Here is a 25,388-nt window from a genome sequence, read left to right as displayed (position 1 = left end):
TATAGCATGAACCTCAGTTATCACAAAGGCTCTAGATGAAACCCCTGCTACACCATTTACAAACATTTGTGAATGACAAACTGGATCTGTTCCAGTTTTCATATAAAACAGATGACTTCAACACAGATGATTACCGTTCATTCTCAAATAATCAATTTGTAATAAAGGAACTGGGCGGACCTGTAAATTGTGAAAATCTGCATATAATTGACAATTGTTCTGGATTACATCGATCACAGTTTTCCAGTTCGGGGAAATCACCTCAGTACTCAGGTTATTATAAAAGCATGGTCTATCATAGAGACTGGGGTTTTGCTGTTGTGATATGTTTTAAATGTAGCTAGTGAGTTGTTTTTTCCCAGCAATTACAGTCTCAGTGATACAGCAAAGTTTGGCTGAATGTACTGTATGTTACATAAGGTTAATACCAAGACATGTCCTTCCCAGATGAGAAACCTCCCCGCCTACAGTTTTCTTTATTACAAGCAGCTGCTGTCTCTCTTCCGCCAATGTGGACAGGTCAAAGCCATTGCCTTTGAGAGCTCCAGGTAGTGAACTATAACATTTCTTCCTCATGCAGACGAACCAAAACTATCACGACCGATGTGTATTTTTCATGTGCGCAGAGCATATGTGGAATTCTACAAGACGTCACAGGACTCTGCAACCCTGCCTGAGGTCTCACTCGCCCTCCTCCTGAACCAGCAGAAACCTGCCCTGGAGCTTTCCATCTACTCAACAGAACAAATAGAAGCCTGTGCCGGGGGCCGACAAATAACTCATTTGAAATATGCACGGTATAGTTCTGTTCATGTGTTTGAGGAAATAACCTCTTTAGCATGTATTGATGAAATTGTGATTATAACAAAAGCAATGCATATTCGGCACTTTTACAACAGACATTTTGTGCAAGTAACAGCATATTGACACAGTTTGTGTGATGCTGCTGTGTAGGGTGAATGTTGACTTACAAAGCCAGTCAGTCCTTCCAGTGGGAGTGGTGAGCAGTACCCTTGACCCAGACAAACTGCCTCCCAACCTCTTTTTTGTGGTGAACATCACAACGGTCTGCATTCTACCTCATCCTGATATTTCAACCACGTTGCGTTGTCTCAATACGTTGATGCGTTTGCTGCAGGTGGTGGACGTGGGTCATTTCTGGGGATTCCAGGCAGATGAAGCCAGTTTGGAGAAGCAGCGGCAATTGACAGGAGAGATCAACATGCGCACCATTGAGCCTGTGACTGTGTCGCTCTATCCCAATTTTCTTTGCCTGGCGCCTTACTCCGATGGAGATGGACAGAGCCTCTACTACCGGGCCAAGATCCTGCACATCCGTGGAGACACAGTGGAGGTGGCTGCGGGTGATATTTTTTCCTCAGGCAGTGGCCGAGTGGCATTGCACCCTCCGTGCTCACACAGGCCTCCGCTCCCATTCCAAAAGCATGCATCTTAAGTTCATTGAATTGTACAAATTGTCTACAGGTGTGAATGGGGCTGCGAAAGAATGCTTGTCTGTCTATGTGTGCCATGCGGTTGGTTGGTGACCGCTCACCAGTGACCTTAATGAGTATAAGTGGAGTAGAAAATGGATTTATGGCTCGCCTCATCATATCACACTTATATAGTTTTAAGTTGACTTATTTTAGATTGTGGTCATGTAATATACAGTTTATCATGCTAATCCATGAAGTAGTCAAATCAATCTTTTACATGCTCCACATGAAATTATACCCAAGCAAAGGATGTTTTTGTTCTGCAGGTGTTCTTCTTGGACTTTGGTAACACAGTGTCTGTCCAGTGCAACAGCCTGAGGGAGCTCCCATCTGACCTCCAGTCTCACCCCTTCCAGGTACCAACAGTTTGATTTTCCACTCAACTCCTTCTCACTTTCTATTGTGTCAATTAGCAGACAAATGCCCTTCTCCTTTTCCAAGGCTCAGGAGTTTAAAGTGATTGAAATGCGTCCGTCAGCAGAGTCCATCATGTTTGGCAACCGCTGGAGCAGCCGTGCCCGTCATCGATTCATGGCACTGGTGAAAGGCCACTCTGTCATTGTGTCGCTGTACTCTGTTCTCCACAATGTGATGCGTGTGCAGCTGCTCATCAGCAGTGATACCACAACCAGAAGCATAGTTGACATCTTTGTGGAAGAGGGCCACGCCATCCATGCTGAAGAAAGCTTTGACTCCAAGGTAACCCGTCATTTAGAAGTCAACTCGAAAGCACATATTGCTTTCTATTCATTCAAACAACATGATTAATAAAATAATGTGGTGCTTGTTCAATGAAATATATTCACACGTGGACAAAATGATTGGTACTCCTGTTAAAAACCCACACTGGTGACAAAAATAAGTTGAACAAGGTAAAAAAGTAATAAATACTAAAAAACACAAAAATTTAAATCCGACATTACTAGATGGATTTTTTATATATATTTTATTCTTCATGGGTCATCTTTGCCCTGCAGCAAAACCATGAGGTGCTGATTTCTCTGTACAAAGACATCGAAACAGGCATGTATGTCCCCAATGCTGCCAGCAGCTCCTGGAAGGATCGCAAGAAAGAGGAGAAGCAGCTCATCGACTGCCTCCTCTCCCAGTTTTCCAAGAGCTGCCCGCCTTATTCCAGGACAAAGGCAAGATATGATTAAAGGGCAACTAAACCTAAAATGTCAAAACCTTTATTTTATTAAGTCAATGGCTATAGTTCATGTATTTGATCATTTTAATGCTAAAAACCCACAGAGTTTCAGTTCAAAAATAATTACATGAAAAAAACGAGTTGGAGATGGACCAGTACACATTTTGAGTTGTCTTCTATATGTATCACAGAATGTGCTGAAAAAAAGAAAGGAAAACATCTAGAACCATGAGTTTATTTTGAATGTTAGCGAGAGCAGTTGCCACTGATTTGGTGGAATGGTCCGTATGATATAGTGCAAGTGGGGTCAGGGTTTGCAAGTAGGATTAGGGTTTTGGGTTTGCAAGTAGGGTCAGGTTTTCCAAGTTATTTATTGTTAATAATGCTGTAAATACTGTTCTCTGATTGGATGATGATGTCCACAGGTTCGTTTGCATGGACCAAGCAGTCCTTATAAAATCCAATTCCACTGCTTGTTCCATGATACGTACATCAAGTAAGTCGCTCATATCGCTGGGCACAATACTACTGATAGTCAAGAGGTCTTTGCCTTTGCTCCTCAATGCATTGTGTCTTTTCCCCAGACATGTGTACATAGATCCATACAGCATCAACACCATGGCTTTGAATGAAAATCCTCACTACAAGCACCAGAGAATGCTGGTGGCGGGGAGTGTGTTCATCAATTCTTCAGGTGCCAGGGAACTGCAAGCATGCCTCAAAAATACAGTGACGGTGATCAGTTATTCCCAAACACTTTGCCATGAACTTTTGCATGCTATTAGAGATTAGCATGTGTGATGCGTGAAATGATCCAGTTTCAATTAATTTGACTGAAAATCATTTGGTGACAACAAATTGAAAAAATCTTTGTTTATGCGAGTGGCGGCATGATGGCTGACTGGTTAGCAGGTCGGCCTCACCGTGCAGAGATGCAGGGTTCGATTCTGACTCCGGCCTTTCTGGGAGCATGTTCTCCCCATACCTGTGTGGATTTTCTCCGGGTACTCCCGTTTCCTCCCTCATTCCAAAAACATGCATGGCAGGTGAACGGAACACTCTAAATTGTACATAAGTGTGAGTGTGAGCGCATTGTTCGTCTATGTGTGCCCTGCCATTGGCTGGCAACCAGTTCAGGGTGTCCCCCGCCTACTGCCCGAAGACAGCTGGGATAGGCTCCAGCAAACCCGCGACCCTTGTGAGGATAAGCGGATTAGAAAAATCAATGAATCAATGATGTTAATGCGAGTGACATGTAGCAACAGGCAGAGGAATTAAATCCTTATGCACTTGAAGACGCACGGTACAATTAACTTGCGTATCCACACTTTGCAACTTTTTTTTGTTTGTATTTGGTGTGTGATTTTTTTTTTGTTCTCATGTAAAATACGTGATATACGCCGAATAATGGTTGGGAAACACTGTTCGACCACCAGATCATATCGTAGACTGAATGTGAAGTTTCATCCTTGAGTAAGGCGCTTCATGACTATAGATGAACTAAAATTATCGCCCAAAAAATTTTTTTTTAACTTTCATACGTCCTTTGGCAAGAAATGTACATCATGCCACCTAAAAAATGTACGGGATGCAAATGTGTACGTCATGGCTTTAAAACTGCCTATTGTTTAAGAAAGTAATTGCAGTGTTGTGTTGCAGGCAACATTCTTCCAAAGGACACCTCACTAATGCCAGACATCCCTGGACTCCCTGCCATTGTTACCATGCTCTTCACCCCCATTATGGAGTTACGGTTAGTGTCACATGGACATAACCATGACACAGACAGCAATATATACAGTGATCCCCCTCCATTGCGGCGGTTACGTTCCACACCACCCCTGCAATGGGTGAAAGCCACAACCCAGAAAAATCTTAGTGAAATACTCCCTCTGCATGTTTTCATACCATTTATGTACCTGTGGTGGTCAGAAGCAAAATGTTATCCATAAAAACTGCATCCAAACGTGTCTTTGGTTACACTGGTTGTAGTAACGCAAGCTTATCGTCGTTGTCTAGTGAAAAACACGGCTGTCAATTTTTGTCTTTTGTATATATGAGTGAGTTATGTGCCACCATCTAGTGGGTAAGAAAAGAATTACACCCAGGATAGAGTAGATTCAGAATGACGTAAGCGCTATTAACTGACAAAAACAATTCCACAAAATAGCTGGGCCACAAACCTGAAACCCGCATGGAGGGGGGTTTACTGTACCCGTTTTTTTTCTCCTCTTTTTTGTTTCAGCACCAACGTAGACAAAACTCGCTACATCGGTGCACTCTGTGGTTTGGGCTGGAACGGCGAAACACAAAAAGGCGTCCTTCCGGACCATGACATTGAACTGGCCTTTGATGTCAAGTTTGATTTTGAAGACATCACTGAGGTAATGGCAAAGATTTATGAGGCCTATGTAATGAAATCCAATTCAAAATCTGTATCAAAAAATCTGCCTTTGCAAAGGCAACAATGCTCAGTTTTTGTTGGCACACAGAAAACGTTTTGCTCCTCCGGTGTAGTCTAATAATAATAATAGTAATTATTATTATTATCATTATTATTACAGTTGTGCAGATAGCACTGGGGATGGATGGAGTCATGTAAGGCTACTATATATAGAGAGAGAGGTATAAAATGCTTGTTGTATGCTTGGTACCCATCCCTCAGTGTACCCCTGGCAGCCGTGACTACGGGTAGATGAAATTCCAAAAATTTACAGACTTGAATCTTACCTGCAAGAGGTGGTCAATGTGTTCGTACTATAGAAACCTTCTACAGTGTGGTTTCTTTCTGACCTTCGGGTTGAGTGAACGCTGGCGCGTTTTGGCTGCCGCTGCTCAACCCGTATTGTTTTGTGTTTTTTGTTATTGTAAAGTGTCCTTGGGTGTCTTGAAAGGCGCTTATAAATAAAATCTATTATTATTATTATTATTACAGTGTTGTCCCCTTGTCAGCTCTCTAACTGCTTTGTCGCACGGGTATCTTCAGATAAATGCTTTGCGAGTGGCAATCAACCACCTGGCGTGTGAAGGGCCGAGGGGCACCGTGCACTTGCCGTCTGACAAGATCGCGCAGTTCCAGGAGGACTGTCGTGAACGTCTCATTAGGTCACACCCACATTCCTGCACGCTTGTTAGAAGCTTATTTGAATGAAAATAGAGATTGATTTATGTTTTCTACAGATTGTTCACAAAGTCTCCTCCAAGGGAAAATGTCGCTTCAGTGTACTTTGATAAAGCAGGGAAATGGAACCAGGTATGGTGGCCATGACTTATTCATTTAACTTTTGAGATGGATTGTTTAGCCTGTTGTCTTGCTCCATTCGGGCTTTGCGTGCTCTGTTTCGACAGGTTGAGCCTTCACTCAAGATGGACGTCACCGAGGCTGGAACTGGAAAATCAAGAGGACATCTCTTTGAGCTGCATCCACTCGTCCTCCTCAACAACTAAGATACGTGCCGCATTTGCACACATTTTTCGTTTTATGTTTTAATTCAACTTAATTCAGCGTTTGATTTATTTTATCCTCCAGTGGGACTGTGGCTTTCACGTTGCCTTAGAAAAATTCACTCGAATTTCTTGGGTGGTACATGTTTGTTGTAGCCTACATTTTGTCTTGTAAAAGTATGTGGGTTAATCTCTGTTCGGGTTTATTGTAGAAATATGTTGTGAAAATATGTTATCTTGTTGAAAGAGTTCCTCGGCAGTGGGACAATAAAAATAATTGGTTGCAACAGATGACACTTGCCAGTCATTCTCAGCCCTGTCACCCACTTGTCACCATGCACAGACTCACGCACACACACAGTATTATCTTGGATGATTTGTTTGTATTCAGAGCCCTCTGCTGTCAATAACTTAACATATAGGTTCCCTGTACACTGTTAAGATATTGTCATCACCGATGAGAAAATGCGACCTAATCACTCAGTCAACTAAGGAAATGTTATCCATCACAGTACATTTATTTTGTCATGTTCTTGTAATTAAATACATAGTGTAAGTGCAAATAGTTAAGAGTCCAGGGTCTAGAGAACTACACAGTATAGTAGAACATAGTACAAAGTTGGACAGTTATTCAAACAAGCTCGATATCACCAGATACTCCTTGTCTTCATAGTAGTTGTACAACAGTACCCACAACATTACCGTGTGTATTGTTCCTTATTGGGATACAAAAGCAAAAACCTACAAATACCACATCTAAGACGCATATTTTTAAATTACTTTGCGCTTGGAAACACCAAAAGGAAATTGTGTGAGAGAAGCCCCATCTGCTTACTTGAACATGAAGTAGCGAACATTGTCAGCAGAGCAAGACTGGCCACTGAGCTGTAGTTTTTTTTTTTTTTTTTGTTTTGGTGCCACATCATACAGTTTGTGGTAATGTGGTAAGCACTGCAAAAGCAAAAATGTAGCGTGGTATTCAAAACGGCACCAAAGATATCAAATATTTACCCAAGGCCCCACTTCATGCTTTTTACTTTAGAATAATAGACACAAAGAAAGTCCTGTCTCTTTAGCTTTTTGAGTTGTGAACTTGTCTATCTAGAGGCGTTATGAATGTGTGGTTGTGTGTTGTTCGTGTTTACACTGCTCTAGACAGGGTGAAGGCTTCTCTAGTGGATGCTTTTCGAGAATGCCAAGATGACAAAGCGTGACGCCCCTTTGATGATGACCGGGCTCTTTAAGGGTGAGCGAGCCTCCTGTGTGAGATGTGCGGATCTACTCCTCCTTTCTCTTCGCCCCGGGGATCTTTGCTTGGATCCTGGATACAGAGAACAAGTAGGAGTTGCATGTTTCCGATAGGATTAAGTCGCTGTTGGACAGCAAAGCACCTGCTGCTCCTTTCTCTCTTTTTATGGTGCTCAATTGAGTTATCTTAGCTTTTACCAAATAAGGAGACTGCTGTCGGTCAGTCACAAAAGAGCTCTTGTAACTACTGTCGTTTTTTTTTTTTTGGACACCTGCACATTGTCCAATGGATCACAGTTATTTAATATTATATTTTAATACAAAAGAGACTGTTCTTTAATGCAAAGATAATGTACTGTAAGAAATGTCTGAATGAGCACTCACTTTCCCACCACAGAGTTGACATGGGTCCGTATTAGTCCCACATATTGATCTATCTGTGCCTACGAGCAGGGGGGCGGGGGGACAACAAATGATGTAAAAACTATTATTTTTGTTTAATTAACTTTTTGATGGTTTAAGTTTGCAAATCTTTACCTGGTGTTTCTCATAGACCACAGGCATAGTGAACATGGAAACCACAGCTGCAGGCACAGAGAATAAAGAGGAGTCAAAATATTCTCACTCAATGCAGGAACAAAACCACTTATCTTGGGCAAACTGTGTAAATACCTACACAACACAATTACAGCTCCTAACACGCTGACAAAGACATGCTGCCCCACTTGCGATTACATAAAAGCTAAGAATAACCTGAGTATATATATCCAGTGCACACCAACATGTATTGCTCTCAATGTGTAATGTTAAAGAAAGGTCTCTAAAGTCAACATCGAGTGGAGTTAGGTAAGTTCGGGTGACCTCACCTAGGATGAGCAGTGTCAAGCCGTTGAAGAGAGCGCCCACGTAGGTCAGAAGCCACATCAGCACAGCAAACTGAACAGAAAATCCAGTTTTAACAGTTTTCCTTTCAAAGTTGATCATGGATGAGATGTTTCCACCAAACATGGTCTGCTCGCCACGGTACAGTGAGGAATGGTACAATCCTATCTCGCTAACCGGTGTGGAACATTAATTGCAGGCCTTTGGGGTGGAAGGGCTCACAAAATGCATCTCGTTTTTTTTGTTTTGCTTAGATATACATTAACTCAAAAAAACCTACCGGTATATATATCAATTGCCTTGCATAGGAGATGGAAAGACTTGAGCAGTGTCCAAATTCAGGCTATGTCCTCTGAAGGATTTCGCAGACAACCTTTGCTTTGGTCAGATTTGAGGGCTGGATTCGAATGTTGCATGAATTTGGACACCAGCATGCGGTGAAGGCGTGCCAGAAGTTACATCATGTGGCCTTCACATTCGGCCTTTGGAAGATGCAGCCCTGGTCGCTGGACTTAAGATGGTGAGGCTAGCGATGTACTGCCCTGGAATATTTTTGACCGCATAACTGTTTGGATATGACACGCTTGTAGTGTCCTGCCAAGCAGTCAATTGTGAATCAAATGTGCTGCCCATCTTCTTTTTTTAATTTATTTTATTTGGCTTTTATATCCTTTGTAACTTCACTGGCATGTTATGTCAATTTGTTGAAGATGTAGACTACTGTTATAAGCAATATTTTTATATGTATGTACACATCCATCCATTTTCAACACCGCTTATCCTGAACAGAGTCGCAGGGAGTTGCTGGAATCTATCCCAGCTGACTTCGAGTGGAAGGCAGACTACACCCTGAACTGGTTGCCAGTCAGGCACAATATGTCTAGCGCCACCTTTTTTTTGCACATGGTACCAAAGCTGTTGATATTTAAATGGGAAGATGCCAAAATGTATGGCAGTTCAGATTTGTAATTTTAGCACACATAGCCACTTTTCCATTGGAAATCCTAAACAATTGTATATGGTTAGCAAACTTGCTCGGTGGAAACAGATCAGATGCAAACCTTCAAAGAGTCAATTAGATCTTGAACGAGGAAAAGCCTGCGCAGCTCCCTCATGCAGGTGTTGGTGTAGATGAGGATTTTGTCAGCATATTTGCTAATTTGGTCCTGGGATAGAGAGATTTCCATCTCCAGGTAGCCTCTGTATGAATGCAAGTACAGAAATGGAGTTGATCAATATGCATTGGATTATAATATTTAGTGAGGTCATGGTTAACTCACTTGAAAGGATGACCCTCATCAGTTTTCTGAACAGCCTGGAGCACAGATTTGTAGATACGGTAGCTGATGGTGGCAGAGAGAGCAGCCAGGGCTAAGTAGGCTCCAACGCTGACCACGCTGAACTGGGTCAGGGAGAAGAGGAGCAGAAGCACGCTGCTGAACACGGCCCCCGACTGCTTCACATTCCTCCAGTAGAGCAGGTCAATAGCTGGCGAGTGAGGACAGAGACGAACACGGTTACGACCCACAAAAAGCGTTCAGCCGCTACACTTTTTGTTAGTTTCTTTAGGTACCCGAAGGAATCATGAAAGACGTTTTTGCAACCCCTTACAAGAGTAAAACAATATGCTGCTTTGGTCGTGGAAGCTACATCGCAGAGCTGGAATAGTTAGCTTCAGCACCCCCTTGGTTTTGATTCTAACCTAGCTTCTTCATCCAGCTATGCATCCTAGTGCCAGGTGGATATGTCGCTGTACATCCATAGAGACCCCGTTGCTGGGCTGAGGATATTTATCAGCGCTAACACCTGGTTCGCTCTCATACGTACACACATACTGTACATCCCGTCCAAAATAACCAAACAGCAGGCCCCATACTGTATAAGTTCCCTGAGGAGAATTAATGATTGACAAAAATGGGAGCACAATCAGCATTTTTAGAGATAACGGTTCTGTGTGACATGGCCATGCTGATAAGCAGTGATGAAAGATACCGATGATTCATGGAGAAACTTACTCCAACACTGACCATGCCTTTCTGTGGCTTTTCTGGGCAAGCTCCAGATTTGGTCAAATTGCCCTTCTCTGCCGGTCACCTGGAAACCCAAACCTGTTTCCATGGTAACAGTTTCCCTTTAATACCATCATTTCTATCCCTGCTATTGATGCCCAACCAGACCTTATCATGCCTGTCTGCTGGGAATAGTAGAATCGCTCCTGAGAAGGATCCCTCTGGTGCCTTTCTCTTCCCTGAATAGTCCAACTGCTTTTTTGCCGGCTCTAATTTTAGACATAGAGCTGTGAATGGCACAGCGATTACGGCCATCTTTGCTTGACTCTGACTCGGCATCTGTGGAGTCCTTAGAAGAGGCCTGGATAGCCCTCGGACCTCTTTGGACTCATTTTGATAACGTCAGCGTGTGCTGTAACTGTCATCCTTATTTTCTAATGTAAGATATATGCATAGTCTCTTGTCAGGAAGCAACCATGCGTCACATCTATCACGCGAATGTCATCAGGAGGAGTTTAAAACCCGATCGACATGCTTTGCCATCCCTCTCTGCGACGACAGCTGGTTCAGTTGGAGATGCTGTGAGAATAACCCACACATGCACTGGTGTGTAGCTCCTTAGTTGTATGCACGAACACACCCACGCGCACACAGAAGGCAAAGCAGCTTGACTTTAGAGACAGGGTCAGTGCCGCGCAGCCGTACTGTAGGGGTTAGAGCATTAACTTAGTGCAGTAGAAGCGGGTACTGACCTGCGGATCCCATGGCTGAACAGAGAAAGAGGCAGCTGCTTTATTCACAACAAAAGGAGAGCGTTGGTGGGCGTTCCCTCCCCCACCACAACCACCACACACACACAGCACAGGAAAGGAGTGACTACAACCACACTAGCCAATCAGCAGCTGTCTGATGAGTGACGGGACTTTAAGGGGGGCCTCTATTTAGTAGGGTTGGCAAAGAAGCACAATGCAATCCAGCACACACTCAGAGTTTATATGATGTTCAAAGCTAGGGCAGCATCACGGTTTCGTGGCTTGATGCGTTAGCATTCAAATGGTATCACTTCCACAGACACACACACACACAGTGGCCATTTTCAGGTGCTCTATCACAATGGCCTGGTCGCAAGAGTCTGCTGAATACCTGCCTGATGCAGTTGCCATAGCTACGGCGCTTGCTCCCTTTTATCACCGAGAGATTGGAGGAAGGGAGGGGAAAGAGCGTTCCTCTGGGAACAGAGAGAGATTCATTTGGTCCAATTTGGGGACGCACAGGAACATAAGGAGTGTGTGCACCCCTGTAAAGATCAAGACTGCCACTCCCTTTTACCGTGGAAAACAAAGAGACAAAAGCGTGTTAACAGCAGCTTCTAAGCCGTCAAATGGCTAAGCAGACGTGCGCACATTTTCAACATGACGTATCAGGCATGTATGGAAGGTTGGAGGAAAAGAAGTCATCCTTGGATTCGGTCTGATTTATTATGTACAAACAACCGAATTGCATAGACATCAGTTTCATTCCGTCAAGAATGTTGTGTTCCAGAGTCCGGGGCTGTTTATTGTGAGGTCCTTCCACCCACAATATACATAAAAAAGCAGTGCTAATGATTATCATCTGTGACAAGAAAATGGTTCCCGCTCACCCTCCTCTTTTTTTCTGCAGTGAAACTAGTTTAGCCTGACCTCATTAAATCACTGAAGACATCCTTGTGGCCTCAAACCAGTCACCAGCCCGTGTGCGCAAACATGCAATGGGAATTCTGCTTCCAAGAGGTTTTAAATGTAAGACTTGAGTACTTTTCAAAACCACTTTTTTAATGACATACTATAGGTCTATGAGCAAATAAAGTCTTAAAATAATCTTTGCTGCACGATGTTATAAAACACTGTTAATTCATTTTTTAATATTGTGTTTTAGCTGCTGTGTTTAGTTAGCTTTCTTAACATTGTCAATCCAACAAAAAATTTTTTGTCACTGATGGAACAGATAGCAGTGTGCACAGAAAGGCCAGCGATGCACAACAGCAGGTAATCTGTGTTTTCAAATTTTTGTGTAATCTATCTTTATTCCCTCTTGGCATCATTTCTGACTTGTCAGGAGTGGCTGCACCATGTCATGTCATTATATCTAAACACCTTAATTATAAATACACAATCCCTGAATACTTTGGATACATCCTGCACGGAGGCAGCAAAAACAATTGAGATTTCACTGCCATATTTAAGGATATACACACACACACACACACATATATATATATATATACACACACACGTGACCCACAGTGCATGTACAGTATGTTAGATCCCATCATTATGTAAAAGTGGCTGTACCTCTTTCACTTTTAACATTTGCTCGATTTGATATAAGTGAGTCCGTTGCAGCACGTCAGTGCTGTAACGTCATCATCGAGATTGATTTCCCCAACTGCTGTGATTAACTGGGGCACCGTTTCTATTGGAGCAGAGGCGACTATTTGAAATGCAGAAATCAACCTTTTCTATGGTTGTGACTGCATCCTATCAGATAACATCACATAGACATCTATGTGGTTACATAATCAAATAGCTCACGCAGCCAGAGGGCAAATGACAAAGTTGTATTCTGACATTGGAACCGCCTAAAATCTGAGGCCAGCCGGAAGGTGACATGAAAGGAAGGAGGAAAGGGCGCCATTTTCTTTCCACAAGCTCCCCCGGCTGGATGCAGACAGACAGAGGATGCTCCCTCTCCCCTCCGAGCATTTTCTCTACAAGGTACCATCGCGGTAGAGCAGATAGGGCTGACGTAATCAAGATGGGTGTGCCCTGGTCACCATGGCGACAGTCTGTCAGTGCTGGCTGGATGCTCTTCGCATACAATGAAAGCCATCATACGCCATGTAAAATCAGCACCATTGCACGCTTTCTAAATATTAGATGTCTTTGCATGCATGTCCACAAAAGCAGCATTCCTCTATGTATGCAAGTTATTCTCATCACTCCTCCATGCTCCTCCCTGTTTTGTCCCCGCACATGTAACAGAATTGATTGTGCCATCTGGGTGTGTCTGTGGAAAAGGGAGCGAGGTGATGTTGTTCTGTTCCCCAACATTTCACTGATACAATGACTAAGGCGCATACACAAGTCACGCTCAAGAATACACATTTAAAGACATTTGAGATATTGAGGTACATTCAAGTTAGACCCATAACATCTACGCATGCACGCACACAACACAAATCCAAGCAAGTACCCTGGCCCTTCCAGCCGCTCCAGGAGCTTTCCTTCTTCGTCACGTCTGCAGTGGTCTGCATGCTGGTGATCGTTTTATCCCTGTTCTTTCGCTTGCTCTCTCTCTCTAAAAAAAAAAAATCCTTGTCTTCTTTGTGCACCTCTTCTGCCGCTCGTGCTCATGCGCTCATCGCCAAGAATGCATGAATGGTTGAAAAGAAAATGATGTAGGCGCGTGGCACAGATAACAGTGAGGGAGGGAGTACTGGGGAGGGGGGAGCGAGGATGGATGGAGAGGCTTCCTAGATGCTGCGGGCTGGCGGAGCTCACACTGATGCTGTGGATCGTCAAATGTGTGTGTTTGTTGGTTGGAAAAGGGGGGAGGGGTGCAAATTGTAAACATCACAGTTGCTGCTGCAGCAAACCAGCCATGCGATGATTAGTAGCCAACGGGGACAATGGGGTCGGGAGGCTTTTGTCTTGAAAGGAGTGGTAGTTTAGTTTTTCATAACAAAAGCCTAACCAGCGCCGCCAACTGACTCTGGGAGGCAAAGCAGGCTGATCCATCATGAGACAGTAACATCGACTTTTAAGTTTTAGTTGGTCCAGTACTTCTGTTTATGTTGTCATACCAATTCTTCCCAATTAAATAAATTGATTAAAAAAACTCATGTAGATTGGGGCACTAAGTCAAGGGAGTACTTGTACTTTCAAACAATTATAGTAAATGTATAATGTTAATATATTTGAGATTATTATTGTCTTGACAGACCGCTTTTGCTGATAGTATTTATAGTTGCGCTCGGTTATTATAATAGCCAGTTTCCACTATGACTCACGGAGTGCTTCTACTTTAATAATGCATATGGAGACGCATGCATTGTGCATGCGAGCTTAAGCACAATACTCCTTGATTATTGCCTCGAGGAGGTGTCTGTGTTACTGACTTTCTCTCCCCGAATGAGTGCAACTGCAAATGCAAACGGAACAAAACCAGTGTACCCGAATACAAGCGAAACTGCACAGTCACCATGATGTCAGCAGTGAGAGAAAAACACTCCTTGATGGAGACTAGGTAATTCTCAAAGAGCCCACCCCTGCAGGCGGCCACACCTCACACCTTCTGTTCACTGCAGCCTCCACACTGCCAACACCCACTATCAAGTAGGGAAAAAAAAAAAAGATTCTCTGAGCCAGACGGAAGGAACGTGCTCCCCATCAGTGTTTCCATGGAAACTGGGGTTGAAGCACCAGCCTCCCGATGCCGAACAAGGACTCATAGCGCCTCCTAGTGGTGTACAAACAGACATGTGACCTGTTTTTTTTTGTATGTTTTGTGCAGTATTTCCAGAACCTTCTCACAGTAAATAAAAAGAACGAGCTATATCCGAAGGAATAACTTTGAATTGGCCCTTCATGTATTGTTAGCACCCATTCCTGACAAATATTCACCATTTGTTTGAAGATGATGATGCATCCAAATAAAACATTTCCTTCACCGTCAAACAATATGACGTACAAATGTAATCCCTCAAGGCACCTTAAATCTGCTCCTCTTTTCAGATCATCAGATTATGTAAACGGGGAGAGAGAGAAAGACCACTAGCAGGCAAAATACACATTGTACTGTTCAATGTGCACTAACGAATGAACTCCTCTTCACTCTGGCTGCCATGTCTGTTTTACTTAATCCCAGGATTTAAAATAGCCACAAAAACAAGGATCCAGACGCTGCTCAATGTACCATCGCTGCAAGTCTAAATTACACTTGATGCAGTCTAACAGCCACATTACCGGTTTAGTAGTCTGACACGTACAGTTTGATATCTTCCCTTTTTTTTTTTTTTTTTTTTGCATCGTCAAGATTTGAATTGATGCAGTGCCACTCTGCTTTTTCTCTTTTAAATTCACCACTAGAGGGAAGCAGACTCACAACAAGGACTTCACACACTTGGCACAGACAAGGAGAGCATCTGGGTAAGATTATACCTCTGTAAACAAACCTGTTTAATTTGTGGCCTTTTTTTAACACAACAACACACCATGCAGCAGCTTGCACTAGACAAACCAAGTCAGGGAAAATATTCCTCGTACTAACAGAGCTGTTTAAATGGCTGTCTATTTGACTGAAAAATGGATCAACTTTGTATCAAGGTGGAGGTTTTTGAAAATATGATTGATTAGGCATGTATGCTAAAAACACTGGTTGTGTTCTGTTTTTATTTATGTCCAACCCATAAAAATAAATTCACTGCATTTTGGCATTACATTTAAGATGAGTCATGTCTGTACAATCAGTTGTTTTGTTCAAAGAAAGGGACAAATTTTGCTTCTCCTAAATTTTTCAAAAGCTTTCCCGCAACAACCTTTGCAAGCAGTTTCATGCTTCAAATTGTTTTGGTTTATTATTTATTATATTTTCTGAGAGAAGCACTGTTTTTTTTTTTTTTTAATAGCTTCAAGTGAGAAGCTGCTTAGTTTTATTGTCAACAATCACTTCATCAATGACAGCAAGCGTACAGTTTTTTATGACTCTGTAAATGGTCTCTTCTGTCTGGTTAGCACCCATGCAGAAATGCTATGGTGGCTGTCTCCTTCACTGTACAAGAGCGACCAATGGGCATCTGACTTGGTCGAAGACGCAAACAGGCTTTTGCGGTTTACTTTCCCAATCTTGCAAGCTCTCAGGAAAAGTGTGTAGACCATTGGTATGAAAAAGGTGGTTTCAAACAAATTTCTAACAACATCATTCTGGGTAGCTAATCCTCCATCTTGTGGCATATTTGCAAAATTGAAGCCACCGTGACTATGAAAAAAAAACTAGCTTTGGTAAATCACAACACAGCAAAGAGAAAGTAAGGTTTGAGGTTGAAGATGATAAAGAAGAAATACACAATAATCATACTCACCTTTTTGTTTGTTCAAACCTTCCAGTAGGAAGGCAGCATCCGATTTCCCAAGATCCCCTTTGCCCTCGTTGAGCTTCTTGTCCTCCAGACTGAACTTGTCCAGACGCACCTCTGGGGGCACAGTAGCAGTTGGAGGCTTGGGCTTGCTCAGGCGCTCCTCTTCGGCGTTGACCTTCTCCATGGGCGAGGGCTCGGCTGACGAAGCTTGAGGCGTGCTGCGGGCAATAGGGACACTGGGAACCAAGGGAGAGGGAGGGCCAGGTCCCACATTAGGGCCTCCGACGCCTTGCTCTCTTATGGGACTTTCTTCCGATGCGGACTCAATGAAGAGGTCGCTGTCGAGCTCCGCTTCTCTCTCCTCACGCAGAATGCTGTAGGCTGCAGGTGGGGCATGGTTGCCAGCCAGCCCGATACCAACCTTGGAAACAACTGGGGGACTGTCAAAGGGGCTGCCGGACTGATTGAAGGTGCCCTTACTTTTAGGTGGCTCGGCAAACGGGTTGCTACTGGCCTTGGGGGGCTCCTCGGACACCAGCTCAATCTCGGAGTCTCCAGACTCTGCACTGCTGCCGTCTTGGTCTCTGCTCCCAAATTGTGGGTCTGGACTATATTTAGGAGCTGCAGACTTAACTTCGTCAGCCTTGAACACATCATGGGAAGGGAAATCTCTCTCTGGGAAAAAGGAAATAAATCATAATTTACCAATTTAGTAAAATGTAGTCATAAAATACTGCAAATATTTTTTCATTTGAAGTAAACTATTTTTCGTGGAACAAAAAACATAATGTGGAAGTTTGGAGGCCAGATTAGACTGAAGCATGTCACCTTTTGCCCACCATTACAGTTTATGGACAGAATGATTGAAACACTTGGTCATTGTCACAACAGGAACAAACAATTTTTCAGATATAAAAGCTTCCCATCTTGATGGAAGACTTTCTACATTTACTGAGTGTGTTTTGTTCATGTAATAGAACATTTGTGTGGTCAGAGGTCCTGACGCAATCTGTTCCACCAAAAGGTATTACTATGTTTTCTTCCACACCAAAGTCATCCACGTACTTCATGATGAATGTTGCTTTGTGCATTGGTGAACAGACAAACTGGGACGCATTCCTGGACTTGTCCGTTTTGTGACCACCGATCAATTTAACATTTGTGCGCTGTGCTTACGTGTAGGTGAAGCGTTGGGAGTGGAGGTGGGGCTCTCATCCTCCGGTTCTGACAGGGTCACAGTGGGGACGCCCTGCAGGCCCACACTGAGCACATTTTCACGGTCACACCCTGTGGCTGGAAGGGGACGCTGCTGAGGTTCGGCCTTGGATGCCGGAGACTGCGACTCGGTCAGGGTGATCTTCACAGGGCTGGCTGACTGTGGAGTGCCACCGAGGTTCCGGTAGGAGCGGTAGTCTGGCAGCTCCTCATCAGAGGGCTCCTCCACGTAGGGGAAGGAGTGGGAGCCCAGGGCTGGACCTAGATTCTCATCTTCATCCTCGTCTTCTATTCCAGGGTTCTTATCAATGTAGCTACCCAGTGAGTCACGACCGGTCAACCCTGTGTCCATCAGGCTGTGCAGCGCTCCCTGCTGTTGATCATGGTGATCATCCCCATGGCTTATGTCCATGTAGTTGTAGGATTCTGTCTTTTCTAAGCCCATCAGGGACTTGGGCATGTCGTTGGACAGGTCAGACAGGGTCTTGGTGCTGGAGCTGAAGTCATACGGGTCAGCGGAGAAGTGGTCCAGGCCGGGGGATGCAGAGGAAGTCTCAACGCTGTCAGACAGGTAGGAAGATTCTTGACCTGATGTAAAGCTCTGATTGGACAGCAAGGAGGTGTACACGTCACCATCGTCATTCATAGGCTTCCTAAATAGGCCTGTCATTGGGTCACCTTTGTGTCCAACGTGAACATGTGGGAGAAAAAGAAGTGAATATACTGTAATTAGAGTTAGAGCGACTAAAATGAAGATGGCAAAAAAAAAAAAAAGACAAATCTGACAGCACTCTTTGTCACATGGTTCTTAATGTCATAATGCGCTTTCGTCAGGCTGGTTGCACGGAGCCACGCTTTTGCAGCCCAGCGAGGCGGCACTAACAGAGGCTACTTGTGCCCATGCAATAGACAAAGGCAGATTGTTCAACCACCAGGACCCAGAGCCACAACTAGGGTCTGTTCTAAATCATGCTGCATCTCCTCTGCCACAAAAATAAGTGTGTGTACACTGGCTACTAGCCTCCCAAAAGTTGTGTACCTGATAAGTGAGGGTAAGAATGTACAAAACTCTTTGAAAGACTTAAGAATCGACGCCGGAAATGCCAAGTGTTCAGAGGTCTCTGTATTTTGTTATGAGTAGTTGCCATGTGTTCCACAGTTAAGAACAAGTAAAAGATGTTTTCTGGAGAGGAAATTTTGCACGCCAAGTTCACTACTTTGGCCAATTAAAATTGTGTTCAAAATGAGAAAATATTCATCATGTTCCTGAGATGTGATGATAAGGTGTTGGCATCTCTCCAAATCAACTGTCAGAAATGGAAAAGAAGACTGGTATCCTGATTGTATCTTTTACAAAAATCAATGTGTATATTTATGTCCCTAAACAGTATAGGTCATATATCAACAGTACTAAAGCAATACATCTCTGGGTACCACTCCATTGACGAGTCACTGTATGCCTTCATGGTCAGTGGGGTTCTTTTTGCATCTGTTGATTAGTGTTCGGATCCAGGCAGGTGACACACACAATCCTGCCACCAAGACTTCTTTGTACATGTGCTTAACAATTAGAATTGTTAAAATGTTCCATTGAAAACCATTGTTTATACTTGGTAAAGGTGTCATGATGTGACATTTTGACAGTTTTTTTTCTGATGTTTTGAAATGCTTCAGATGTTCAGAAAGTGACGGTGCACTTAGTTCATTTTATTAACATATATGTTTGGATAAAATTCAATGCCTCCTGTATTCTATTATGTAGGTGCACAGTGACTTTCCCTATGACCCTGTATTATGTCCAATACTTGACTGGTTATGCACAGGAACAACAGGCACTAGCCATGCTCATAGCATATACAAACCCCAGCACCCACACATAATAATAATATTTGTGTTGTCCTGTGCACAATTCTCAATGGCCCCTCCTTCTGTCCTCTAGCCCCCGTTTCTTCCCGTGCAGGGGTGGCGCTATAAATAGCCTGGATCCAGCTGCTGGGCTTGGATGAGGGGGGAAAAGATTTCAAACTGTAGCCTTTGGGTGCGCACTGGAGGAAGGATGGAGACTGAAATGACATAGGAGACAACAATTCAAGACGTCCCTCCTTTTGCTTCCTCTCCAAATGCCTCCCCGCCCTTCCTTTCTTCCTTTGTCATGAACAATCCACCACGGCGCGTGCAGCACAGTCATAAGCTAAGACCCAAAGGAGGCAGTAGAGAATAGACAGTATCATCCCAGTATGAGACAATTACACAACTTTCGATCAAAAGTCGACCATGGTAATCTTTTCCTGCACAATTATAGATGCCACTCTCTTGACTCTCATTAACTGTGTTAATGTACATAATGTTGTGTCTGGTCATCGTCAACTTGATGCCGTTTGTTCAAATTGAGCCCAGTGACATGAACACCCTTGATATGATGCTAAAGTGAATCGACACATAATCCTCTTTATTCCGGTACTAGCGTATAGATCCCCCTCAGCCATCACCCTGGCAACGCCTTCATAATCCAGCAATCACTGATTCAAAACACTGACAAATTCCTCCTCCTCCTTGTTGGCAGATGTTGGAAGCACTTGGAGCCACGACACTGCGAGAAGAGACGTGATGTTGTGATGCTCTGAACGGCCACAAATCTAAGTCAGGCCAAACTGGGGGTAAGACACGCACCTCCTCCCCCTCTGCTGTTTGCGACACCTAGCACAACAGCTCAGCGGGTGTTGCATAAGTGATCTGCATCAGTGACGAGGTAGAATGTTGGTCTTCACCGGCCATAAGGACAGCAGCTCTGTGCTGTTAGTTGACAAATTTGCAGTGTTGAGTCTGGGAGCATTTTTGGTCTGGAGGGACCCACAAGGCTCTGACAAAAGCTTTGCCACACTCACATGGGATTAGAAGCGACAACAGAGGAATTCTCAAACCGATGCCAACACAATTATGTCACTGAAAGGACGGCTGGGTGAGATAAAATAAAAAACAAAGTCCTGGCGGATGCTTGGTGAAGGGGCTTTTGTCGTCCTGAATTGAATGCAGCCTGACAATCTGTGCTAGGTCATACTCAGGCATCTCATATGCAAAGTAGAGATCATAGCAAAAGTCCCCTGTTGTAAATTTAATGCAGGGGAACTTTTCAACACGACCCCAAATTTCCCCACAGGGTTTTAACTTTCAAAAGAGCAGTAAGTGTGCTGCTCAGGGACGATTCAATTACGGTACTCCTTCTCAACTATGGTGTTGGCTTTCAGCAGTTTGATTTCACTCAACGACCTTGTGGAAAGTAATCTATCCAGCTCCTGTTCAATCTCATGAAGGCTGTCAGCTAATATGCCAGGAATTTGTGACTCTGTTTACATGGCTTTCAATGAAAAATGTAGAAAATGTGTCATTTTGGCATTCAAACCTTTGAAATTCAACCTCAAATGCCACTGCGCGAGCCCCCGTTCAACAAAGTTCTATTCACCACCACCATGCTCTTCTATTGACAAAAGCAAGCACTATTTCCAGTACCTGGTCAACCACCCTGCCAAGTGCAAAGATGTAATCGAGTACAGTACAGTACAGTGCAGACCACCTAATGGTCAGTGAGATGACTTTAGTTGACCATGTTGCTGAACCGTGCTGTGTAGAGTTCAGTCACAGGTCACATGTTTTCTGAACCTGAGCCGCGATTGGTCATTACCCGAGCCCTGAGCAACTGTGATGTCATTTTCTGTCGACGGCAAGTGGCAAAATGGCCAACCCTTGAGATGGACAAAAATGGGTGGATTTTGCTGCTTAACTCATATGCTACAAACACAATATGAATCAAAACGCTGTGTTTAGACTATGGCCTGTATGTGACATATTGTAAATTACATTTCTAATTTGGCTTCTCCTTAAAACAAGTTTTAACATTTAACAGTCAAAGAAAATCATACAGTAAAAATAGGACAAGATGAGCCATGATGTGATTGTGCCAGGAGGTGATGGAGTATAGGATTCCCATACAGTCATCGTGTTATTTGTAATTATTTCTCGTTTAGCGTGATGTGACCACTTACTATCCCTAATAAATGTCTATTGAAGGAACAGAAAATGGCGATGACAAAGGGGGGGAGCAAGTACATGCAAAAAGGACTTGTAGAGGTCAATGGGGGGGAGGACAATGCTGAAAATCATGGACTGCTCTGAGTTGTATTGATTCAAAACAACAGAAGCATACAATTATCGCAAGAAGCAACATTGCATCCCGCACAAGTGTTATTATTCCATTGTCTTAAGGTAAATCAATGATGAGGCAGTTTGAATAAAAGCTATTTGGAGTCTGTGGCTGTGATGCTATATTGATTTTTATGGGTGGTGGTGGTGGTGGTGGGGCGGGGGTGTAGGAGACTCTGCTCCAAGCTGTCAATTTAGTGTTGCTTATGATTTCGCTTGCATCACAAAGTAAAATATGGATAAAAGTGGACAGATTCCTGCATTCACTGAAATAACCACCATGACGAGCAATGCGGATGTAGTTTTGTGTGCAATAATCAATCTAATCCCATGAAAAGTGTTGCACTACACTGCTCTGGGATCGTACATTGGCCACCGGAATGAGAGATGATGGACACAGACAGAAGTGTCGTATTTCACATCCTGTCTCTTAACCATTATTGGAGTAAACACAAGGGACAGTAGCACATCCAATAGTCAGACACGGATTTACTGACACAAACAAAGCAGCAACACTCTCTTATTGTCCGCCGCAAGAGTAAACTGAACAGAAACAAAGTGATTGAAATCTATGTCAGTCTTAAAAAGGTTACCAATCCATTTCCAAGGCTTAGGGACTCCAGTGAAGCATGGTCACAATACTTTCACAAATGGAGACAACTGGGTGGTGGACCATCTTAGGAGTGGTCAGCCAGAATTGCAGAAATATTCTGGTGATTGACAAGACCAAAGTAACTTCATGGAAGTTGTGCTGCCCATCACATCTGGCATAATAGAACACAGCATGAAGCTTTTTTTTTCTATTTACACATTGCACAGGCTTTTAAAGACAAGGTAAAGATAATAGTTTGGATAATGAAGACCAATAACAACTCTCAGTCGGGAAATTGACTTAAGTTGTAAAAGTAGTCTTTGATTTTGCGACACAAAAAAGGTGTTATTTTTTTCAACGATTCCCCCAAGCCACTTCATTTGTACATGGCCATATGCTAACACCAAATATTCAACAAACTTCAAGTCTCTTTTTAAGCAGTGCGAAATGGATGATTTGAACTGTCTTGCTAAATGCTTGCATCACTCACCAAATTCCCACCCCACCTGACGACTTGCACTGTTCTTTGTTTCATCTTCAAAACAAAGATTGAGGAGACCTTACACTGTCCCCCTTGGGAGCATGAGCCAAGATCTTGAAGTACAGTACAGCTAAAAAGCACAGTGTTGGCTCATGTGAGACCACTAAGTGCTTTGTGCACCCGGGACATACAGAAAGGAGCCAGACAGACGTGCAACAGCCTCACCTTTGTTGTCCCTGTTGGCATGCTGACACCAATGTCTGATTCATGGAGTCGGAAGGCGACGGGCTAACCATTCGACCACTGCAAGTGTATTTTTTTTTTTTTTTTAATCATTCATGTAAGTTAAGGAGAGAACAACCACAACTCATTCTTGGCATGAAGAGGCATTCAACATGGTACTTGTTTTAGATGGCTTTTAGACCGTCATTAAGATCATGTTGGCAAATAGATTTCATGATTGTTGGGGTGGACTGAAGATTTGGGTCAGGCATGGATCAATTATTTAGATGGCCAATTCCAGACATCTGGATAGGATAAAGTTCCACTTAGGCCAACCTTTTTCTCCTTGACATGTTATTTGAACCTAAAGTAATTCTCTGGACACATACTGTAAGTAACAAGAACTTGAACTCCTGACCATTTGTTTGCTCAATTTCTCACTTACCAACGAGCCAGGTCATCATTTCTCTGTATTTTACTTTTATTTCAAATACTGAATGGCAATGTATGCACCTTAAATGATCATGTAAATTTGACAAAACCCGTCCTTGTATTTGATGAATATGAAGCACGACATGTCTGTTTGGTCTTAGCGACAGCCAGTGAAATGAAAGTGACAGGAGCAGCAGAGGCAAGAAGCCAGGCTTTTTTTTTTAACTTCTCATGAATTTTTCAGTGAATTCGTGAATGAAAGGTGCCCGGCACCAGTTTCACTTGCCAGCCCTAACAATGAGTCCCCGATTAAAAATAGAATACGCAATGGGCTGAGGAGAAGGATAAACTTAGAAGGAACATCTTGAGGCGCAACTAGAATATGGCATTTATTTCTTTACTACTTTGCCTTTGCTAAAAAGTTTGTTTTTTTTAACTGACAATGCCAGGTAATGATTTTCTCAGCGATGTTGTTGTTGTTTACTTTCTCAAAAAAGCTTGAATGTTTTGTGCTAGCACCGATTGCTGTTTTTAACTGACCATAATCCCTCCTCATTGATAAAGGTTCCAGCTGATGAAAAACATATTCAAGTTGCCCATCACCACCTTTACCCATGCTTATGTTTGCACCAAACGTACCTTTTGGAATTATGGCCAAAAAGTTCAACCCTGCTTTCAAATGACTAACAAAATGTCAAGAAAATCCTACTAAAACATCTGAACTTTATTTGGCATTACTCAGAGGCATTTTAAATCGTGTCTTAGGTATTGTGACTCTCATTTAACATGAATTTGAGTGTGAATGGTTAATTCTGAAGACAGCCACACCCCAGTTACAGCATTCACACCACCGTATTATTTCAGCTATTCATTTTTATGTCCCCTCTCAAAGCTTTTTTTTCAGTTGAGTTGTATAGGTTATACATCACATTAATGGTAGAAAAAGTTTTGAAATGATTTATCTTGGTTTCATGTTTTTTTAACAGGGCTGTGTACACTATAAATATTCATTGTACAGTTAATAATCAGCACCTCTTCTGGGTATAATGCATTTTATTGAATATTTTTTGTTTTGTCATGTAGTGCCTGCTGTTATATGGCATATTTGTATCCTGTGGGTGGTTTCTATAATTGAGAGGTGATGGTGGTATTAATTCTGAGATGGATTAAGTCCTTACTAGAGGCCTAGGTGGCAAATGCTTGGCCCACTACTGTTTTTAAGGCAGACTTTGCAGCTTGTCTGCTGTCATTAAGTTGTGATTGTGTACCCATTAAAGTGTCTTTAATTTCCGCACAGTAAGTCATAGGCAATGTTACGTCCAGTGATAGTATGTGCAGGCCTACAGCAGTGATGCCAGTGGTAATGCATGCTGCCAAGTGTTCCAACTCCTCTTGTTTTAACAGAAGAAAGCGTTGTGAACAAGGATTGTTCTTATGGAGGGCGGCTACTTAGCACTGAATGAACCTTATGTTAGATTGTTTATGAATTCATTTGAGGATTATGTAGGTATGGAGGCTGCACCAACTCCCGGCCTTACCTGTAGATGCAGTTTCCATAGCAACAGGGGGCCTTTTCCCATCGTCCTGGTACGGGTGAAATTGTGGATCCAGGTCGTCGGACGTCTCGCCGCCTTTCGGCTTCACTTCGTCTCCTAGCGCCGCCGCGTTGCCAAACATGCGGCCGTAGTCGTCACTGAACCACTTGGCCTCCGAGCCGAGCTCGTCGCCGGACTGCGCGGACATGCTCGTGTCGAGTGCGTGTGTGTGTCGTGTGTGCTGAGTTGGCTTGTATGTGTGAGGCAAACACGCAGCAATGCGGCGTATGTCCACCGGAGTATTCGTGGACGCGTCCTGGGATGAGGCGGTGCGCGCGGTCGAGGAGCAACAGAGAGAAGCCGGCGA

General features: G+C 43.3%; 2 protein-coding genes across 4 annotated transcripts in view; one reads left to right on the top strand and one right to left on the bottom strand.

Moving 5' to 3' along the window:
- The window catches only part of tdrd9 (tudor domain containing 9), a 20,200-nt gene extending 13,187 nt beyond the window's left edge, over positions 1-7,013 (top strand). For both annotated transcript variants that reach the window (XM_086126567.1, XM_086126566.1), the window contains exons 22-35: positions 448-548; positions 627-797; positions 955-1,066; positions 1,139-1,354; positions 1,763-1,852; positions 1,938-2,195; positions 2,474-2,641; positions 3,072-3,142; positions 3,231-3,340; positions 4,306-4,399; positions 4,892-5,030; positions 5,633-5,751; positions 5,827-5,899; positions 5,995-7,013. In XM_086126567.1, coding sequence (XP_085982693.1) covers positions 448-548; positions 627-797; positions 955-1,066; positions 1,139-1,354; positions 1,763-1,852; positions 1,938-2,195; positions 2,474-2,641; positions 3,072-3,142; positions 3,231-3,340; positions 4,306-4,399; positions 4,892-5,030; positions 5,633-5,751; positions 5,827-5,899; positions 5,995-6,093 — 1,821 coding nt within the window. In that variant the 3' untranslated portion in view covers positions 6,094-7,013. The remainder of the gene's footprint in view (positions 1-447; positions 549-626; positions 798-954; positions 1,067-1,138; positions 1,355-1,762; positions 1,853-1,937; positions 2,196-2,473; positions 2,642-3,071; positions 3,143-3,230; positions 3,341-4,305; positions 4,400-4,891; positions 5,031-5,632; positions 5,752-5,826; positions 5,900-5,994) is intronic.
- rtn1a (reticulon 1a) lies at positions 6,588-25,388 on the bottom strand. Of its 2 annotated transcripts, none has more exons than XM_086126569.1 (9): positions 25,025-25,388; positions 17,524-18,240; positions 16,351-17,022; positions 9,501-9,708; positions 9,282-9,420; positions 8,205-8,274; positions 7,876-7,922; positions 7,723-7,781; positions 6,588-7,411 (listed from the first exon to the last, which is right to left on the bottom strand). In XM_086126569.1, exons 1-9 carry the CDS (start codon positions 25,227-25,229, stop codon positions 7,369-7,371), a joined length of 2,160 nt encoding a protein of 719 aa, XP_085982695.1. In that variant the 5' UTR covers positions 25,230-25,388; the 3' UTR covers positions 6,588-7,368. The 2 variants fall into 2 exon arrangements, with proteins under 2 accessions (XP_085982695.1, XP_085982694.1); XM_086126568.1 differs by having other exon boundaries at positions 17,524-18,163; positions 25,025-25,212.

This window comes from Hippocampus guttulatus, chromosome 13 (genome assembly GCF_054856545.1).
Source record: "Hippocampus guttulatus isolate MCC_2025c chromosome 13, RoL_Hgut_1.0, whole genome shotgun sequence".
In the NCBI taxonomy this organism is placed as follows: domain Eukaryota; kingdom Metazoa; phylum Chordata; class Actinopteri; order Syngnathiformes; family Syngnathidae; genus Hippocampus; species Hippocampus guttulatus.
This window is presented reverse-complemented; position numbering and strand designations above follow the sequence as displayed.